Genomic DNA, 6,815 nt, shown 5'->3' on the forward strand with positions numbered 1-6,815 from the left:
GGAAAGAGATGTAGGGCCGACAGTATTTGTAAATAACAAACACAATAAAACAATTGTTCCTTTTCTCTCTATGATTTTTGTATTTTCTTAGTTTTCGTAAACATTAACGTACCACGATTTTTTTTTTCTTCAAATTATAGAAATTCATGATCCAGTGAGCATCATCTTTCAAAATATATAAAATGTAATAGTTTTATCTAAATTCTGAAGTGAATTATTTTTCTAAGTATTTATGCGACATTCGTAGTGATAAGTTAATGTCGTTTACGTAATATATTCGATAAATATAGCTAATCTTTCTTAGAAATGATTTTTTGTTCAAATCAGAATTTTTTTCTAAGATTAGAACAGTATCTGAGAAACATAAAGTTAGTTATCGGCTTAAGTTATGATTTTGTAATGAATAAGATCATACATTTAAAAACTGAAATAATAATTGAAAATATTATTAAAGTGAAAAATGGATTAAGTATTAAAAATGGTCATTAATTATTAAATTTTTAAATTTATAATAAAGGCGTATGGAAAATGGAAAATTTCATTCGATGCATTAGTTAGTAACGTAACTTCATTGTGCTTAATAGATTGATTTAATTTGTCAAAAAAAAGGAAAATATGTTTCATATTAAATGGAACATTCATACACGATTTTTTCTTTTATTCATCCATATATAGATCCATATGAGGCGTATCTTTTTCACTATAAACCGATATAATTGGCTTTCTCTAAGGCGTCAACAAATGCGGCTCTTAATTAGATTGTTCGTTGCGCTCTAAAACTCTTACCATTAATACCGAAATGGTCAATTGGAAATTTCGCAGCATTGACATAGATAATCGAAGCTGAAATAATTTTTTTCTTTCATTGCGTTACGCATCTACTAATATTAATTTTTAACCTTACCTCATTTATACTTTAAATTGATAATGGATTGTCAAAATTTTGCTAACCTAATTTTCAATTAAATACTGCGAAATTTTTCATTCTCTTAAAGTTTATTAAAGATGTATATATTATTACTTTTTCAATATTGCTAATCTTATTACAAAAAGTGATAAAAATAGAATAGGTAAGATTTCTAATTAAATTAACAATTGTTATTTAAGCTCAATACAATTGTGGCAGACCATTTTAAGTATGAAATTCTTCTAACTATATTAAATATTAATTAGTTATTTTCGATTAAAACAAATTAATTTAGACGATAGTTTTGATAAAGCCAGTAAATCAATTAAATTTTGCATCAAAGCTATCAAATCAATTGATATGACCATTTAAATATTTATATAGTTAATTTAATGCTATAATTTATTTAACATATTTATGTTTATTTAATTTGGAATAATATAAAAATAGATGACTACTTCGAATTAGCCTATCTATTAGTTAAAATAATTAAACAATTAAATAATGCTTTTTAATCTTATTAAAAAAACTGTTTGTCCAGTTTGTTATATTTGTTCGTTAGTTTTATGTTGCTTTATCATTATACTTTCATTAAATTTCCCGTCAATTTTCCGAGATTCTTCTGCTAATTATGAATCCTGGCTGTATGAGCTTTATCGGACCATTTTTCTGATTTTGAAAGTTATATCATAATTATTAAATAAAGTCATATAATAATTTTTTCGAACATACTGACATTTCGAAAATTGAATAAAGAAAATACTATGATTTCCCATCTCACTATTATAATACAATTACTTAGGCTTTCGAGTGTCTCACAACCGTCACCCCTCGCTTGGATCACCAAATTGGCCTTTAATAATAACACATCACTTATCCTATCTTATGGTCTTCAATAATTGGAGGTAATCGTATATAATAGCTAAATTATACTAAATAAATGAATTAATCGATTTAAATAACAAAATCATTTAAATTAATTATATTGTCATTGTTATTAGTATTATTTACAATTGTTGCTATGAATTATTATTACTGCAATTTCTAACCGTATAATTTCATGTTAGTGTTATTACTATCAATTTTTATTTTTTGTTTTTTGATAATTTGGTATTAGCGCAAATCGTGCTTAGCTTTTTTTTTTTTTTTTTTTTTTTTTTTTTTTTTGGATGGCTTACGACGCCTTAATAATTGTATTTTTAAAGGACCTAGTCAACCGAAACATTTATCAATTTACTAACAATATTTTATAGGACATAACTACATATTGAAATAACGCAAAGAAAATTTTTTCTATGATTGCAATATTTGGGTCTGTATTCTTAAAGTTAATCTGAGTGGATCATAAAATAAATATTAGCAAGTAATAAAGTGCAATCTCCTTTAGATTTCAACGTTCAGCAAGACTTTAACGATTCAAATCCTATAAAAGGAGACTACTGTAAGCATTATTTAATTCGATAAGAACACCGTTTATTAAATACCACCAGCAATTCAAAACATTATTTCACTGAACCAAGATAATTTTTCTCCTTTTTTAATATAATAATTTGCGCGGTTGCATGGCTTTCGTGCTTATAAAGTAAAAATACACGATTTAACAATTTCTAACAAACATATCTATACTAACAAGCTTTAATGATACTTTTAATATTGATATATATATATATATATATTATAATTGTAAATTAAGAAGGAAATTAATAGCAAAATATATTCATAAATAATATAAATATTAGTCATTGAAACGGGATTCATTGAATATATTTCCAAGCATGCTTATATAGTATCTAATTTTCTTACTTTTCTTGTTTGTACGTCATTATTGAAGCGATTGTAAGGATTTAAAACTATTTAAATATGCTGTTGGTAGAATTTTTTCAACTTTTGGAAATGTCCAATGACCGCTTTCAATATTCATTGTCACATTTAATGGACGTGAATTACATTCTAACCTTGGAGCCCCATGTGCCAACCATATTTTACTTCTTAATGTTTTCTCTAAGACCTGGGCGTTCGGGTCTTTGTTATGAAAGACGAATTTTCAAATCAATAACGTATACTTTGATACACTCAACTGCATATAGCTTTTGCATATTGTTATTTTCGAAATGTCGTTTATGTAAAAGTTTTAAAAGGATTAGACATGTATAATAGAATTAGGACTTTCATAGACTTATTAATTACTATGAAATAATATATGTAAGTAGTCTAAAAATATATTAATAATAATTATAAAAATATAAAACGTTTATTATATTTATCGTTGAATGATTTAGCAATTTTGTTTCACAAATAACATATATTAGTCGGTTGATAATTTCTCTCTCACCTTTTACATTTTTATTATAATTTCGGACTTTATATTATAATTGTTTTATAATGATAGTTTCTTTTTTTTCCAGTAACAACGGTTACAACTTCTATTAGAAATTCATTAATTTACCATATTAAATAATATCAAGCCGATTAATAGAGTAAATTACAATAAATTCAAGCTCGAAGAAAGGCAAAAAAATTTTTTTTCCTACTACGCCACTGAGATCTTATGTTACGATGACTGAGAGTTAGTTATCTTCATGGAAGCTTTTCCCTCAGTCTTCGATCTTCTCTTGTACTGCGCAGACTGCCAGTATTAAATTAAATTTAAATCATATACATTCATTCACGACACTCGAGTGAAGAAACGTTCTTTCAAATTTTTTGTTAATAGTGCTACGTACATAGTCTTTGGTCTCACCGTCTGTTGGAACTCTGGCATTAATTGTTTTTTATCAGGTACATCATAATTATAAGCAATTGAGTAACGTGAGTAAAGTTGAGGATATTTAGATGGTCGTTTCTATTCTATATATATATATTTTAATTTTCTTTATTCAATAAACTTTGTAGAAAATATTTTATAAAGCATGATTTTTATTAATAATTTGTTTAAAATTAGATTAAATACCGTAGTCATGCAAGCATTGACACTCTCTAAGAAATACGTAAAAGGAGAAAATATCAATATTTAAATATAATCAACTAAATTGGACTAAGCAATGTAAAAATAATTAATTAGAGTTCTTTTAGAATTACCAAAAGATACGTGTTTAATTTCAAATTCTAAGAGAATTAATCGGTAAAAAATATTTAATTTTTTTTTTTTTTTTTTTTTTTTTTTTTTTTATGATTTGTCAGTTAATTCATTATGTCATCATAGTCCATTCATCTTACATTTATGAAAATACAAGAAATGATAGAGAGCATTTATATTTTATGCATTTATGATACATGTAATTAATTACCGTTAATGAATATTATCTTCTTATGTATAAATTTTTAATGATATTATTTAATGATATTATATGAAAATATTTATTTTAGCATTTAGTAAATTACTTAAAAAGAAAAAAAAAATTGCTTAAAATCATAATTGTAATCGTCTGAAATATTTGTTCTGAAGTATTATCAATTAAATTCAAAACTCCAGATTAACGTTACAAATATAAATTTAATAAAGAATATTCACCTACATCGAATTATTATTATTTTATAACAATGTGCATTAAATAATATTCTGTCATACAAAAATTTAATAATATTACCGGCCAGGTAATAGTTTCTATAATGAAAAGTAGATGAACCTGTTTTAAAAAATTTAATACCATGCCAAAACAGAGATATTATATATATTTTGATGTTTTTGTAAAGTGAACTACGAGCAAAATGATGTAATAATACTCCATTTACGTTGTTTAGTTATTTAAATGTTTTCAAATGGTACATAATAAAATACTTATTGTTATAAGTTAAAAGAAGCAATTGCTTAGGACAATGGCTAATTTTTAAATTGAATGCTTAAATACTTGAAAATAAGTATTGTGGGGATATTAGTGGATTTTATTATGAACTCGTATGAATGTGTCTGTTCGTGCTAACGGCGAGAGTATATTCGGTGACGACTAAGGAACAACGTATATTTTTCTACAACGAATATTATGCAATTCGATTGATATATTAAAATGTGGCAAGCGATCGATAGGAGCAATTTCGTATCAAGTACGTTTTGTCTTTCCTTTTTTTTTTTTTTTTTTTTTTTTTTTTTTTTTTTTCCCCAAGTCCTCGTCAAATAAGCGAATTTCATAAATAATGCTTGGCAATGATAATAAATTGTCGCAGCTACATTATCGGGAGTAGAGGGAGTCAGTGTGTGAAAGCCGGCCGAGAAAAAAGTATTCCCAACAGCCTCTGACTCCCCGGGTCTGGCGATCGACCAGCAATAGTATGGGGACACATGCGTAAACCGACTCCCCATGGTAATCGTGTTCCCCTTGTTGAAGGTTGAAGAGATGCTGTCGCGACTGGTGATCGTGTTGTGCTTGTCGCTGATGGTCCGGAGCCAGCCGACGATGGATCTCACCAATGGAAACAACTCAATGGAGTGCTGCAGCAACGAGACGGAGATGACGTCGCTGCCCTGCCCCGCTTCCCCCTGTCCCATCACCCCATGCCACCCGTACATGACGGTGCCCTCGGTCGTCCTTCTCCAGGGGGGGAGCTTCCAGTGCTCGACGGGCTTGGCCTATCCGAGGCTCGCCCGTGACGACTACAGGTATAGTCCGGGCATCGGGGCCCACAAGTTGCACATGCGCGCAACCACGTGGAACAATGCGCGGAAGATGTGCAACGACGAGGGCGGACATCTCGCCATCGTCAACTCCATGACCGAGGCTCACGTATGTTTAACTCTCGTTTAACTCTCCCTCTCGCTCGCTCACTATATTATCACCAGGCCACTCGCACCACATATTTATTTAAGTGCGATAGATAATTAGTTTCGCGCCTCTACTCCCCGAGCCATGTATTTCAATTATTAATGCGGGTGGCCAGCGCTTTTCGTGACAGGCTTTGACGTCTGGATGACAAGAAGCCGTTAATCGTTAATCGATAGGAACTCAGGTATGAAGAACATTTTATAATCGTCCCTTTAAAAGTATGTGACAATTTTACAAAGTACATTATTCTTAGAAATCCCCTTGCAATTGTCTTATAATTTTGTCATCCCAACTAATTATTGTACGTACAATGCAAACGGTGCTTATATATATATATATATATATATATATATATATATATATATATATATATTCAATGAATGGAGCATTGAATTCCCTATTAGAATATTAGAATATGAAAAATCAAAGTCACGGTGAAAAATGAAGTTGGCAAATAAATACCAACTCCACCTGAAATCCAAGTAAATATTCGAACGACAGCCGGGCGAGAGCAATTTCCTAGGCCCCCGCGCTCGACCCGACATACGTTATTTATCGCGAATACACGACAACGGCGTGGGGATTCGAGCGACTCGCTCGTTAACCAAGTCCGATGTCATATTCAAGACTAACGAATGAAGTTGTCTGGTGCCCCGTCCACCATGTATTCATGAGTTAATCAAGTGGCTTGTAAATAACTTTCGAAATAATTGTCGCAGATATTGACAGAAATGTTCTCGAAGGCGGGAGTGGCGAAAGGTGCGCCTTATACGGACGTCGCCTTCCTCGGCTTCCACGACTTGTACATGCAAGGCGAATGGGTGACGATACTCGGCGACTCACTTTTCAAGACGGGCTACACTACCTGGTCGGATAAGTACGGCGGTCAGCCGGACAACGGCGGCCAGCCGGACAATGACAACGGCAATCAGCACTGCGGGGGTTTCTTCAGGGACGGCGGCCTCGACGACGTCAATTGCCAGATTCCCTTCGCCTTCTTCTGCGAGCTACCCATAACGTGCTTTATGCGTTGATGCGACCCACCATGAGCAGTGGGGTTGCACTTACTTATGCGCTCCTTGTACAATTGCTATTATCGACATGGAAACCACACACACACACACACACACACACACACACACACACCCTCC

General features: G+C 31.2%; 2 protein-coding genes across 4 annotated transcripts in view; one reads left to right on the forward strand and one right to left on the reverse strand.

Annotated features, from left to right (window-relative positions):
* The window catches only part of LOC105363738 (hemolymph lipopolysaccharide-binding protein-like), a 27,205-nt gene extending 20,441 nt beyond the window's left edge, over window positions 1–6,764 (forward strand). For 2 of the 3 annotated variants that reach the window (XM_011501503.1, XM_011501502.1), the window contains exons 2-3: window positions 5,230–5,625; window positions 6,384–6,764. In XM_011501503.1, the coding sequence (XP_011499805.1) occupies window positions 5,239–5,625; window positions 6,384–6,698 (702 nt within the window). In that variant the 5' untranslated portion in view covers window positions 5,230–5,238 and the 3' untranslated portion in view covers window positions 6,699–6,764. Of the gene's footprint in view, window positions 1–3,519; window positions 3,686–5,229; window positions 5,626–6,383 lie in introns of those variants that run through there. The other variant, XM_011501500.1, reaches the window with a different exon arrangement.
* The window catches only part of Fstl5 (follistatin-like 5), a 326,084-nt gene that overhangs the window by 51,863 nt on the left and 267,406 nt on the right, over window positions 1–6,815 (reverse strand). The gene's annotated exons all lie outside the window — the stretch shown is intronic.

This window comes from Ceratosolen solmsi, unplaced genomic scaffold (genome assembly GCF_000503995.2).
Source record: "Ceratosolen solmsi marchali unplaced genomic scaffold, CerSol_1.0 scaffold28, whole genome shotgun sequence".
NCBI lineage: Eukaryota > Metazoa > Arthropoda > Insecta > Hymenoptera > Agaonidae > Ceratosolen > Ceratosolen solmsi.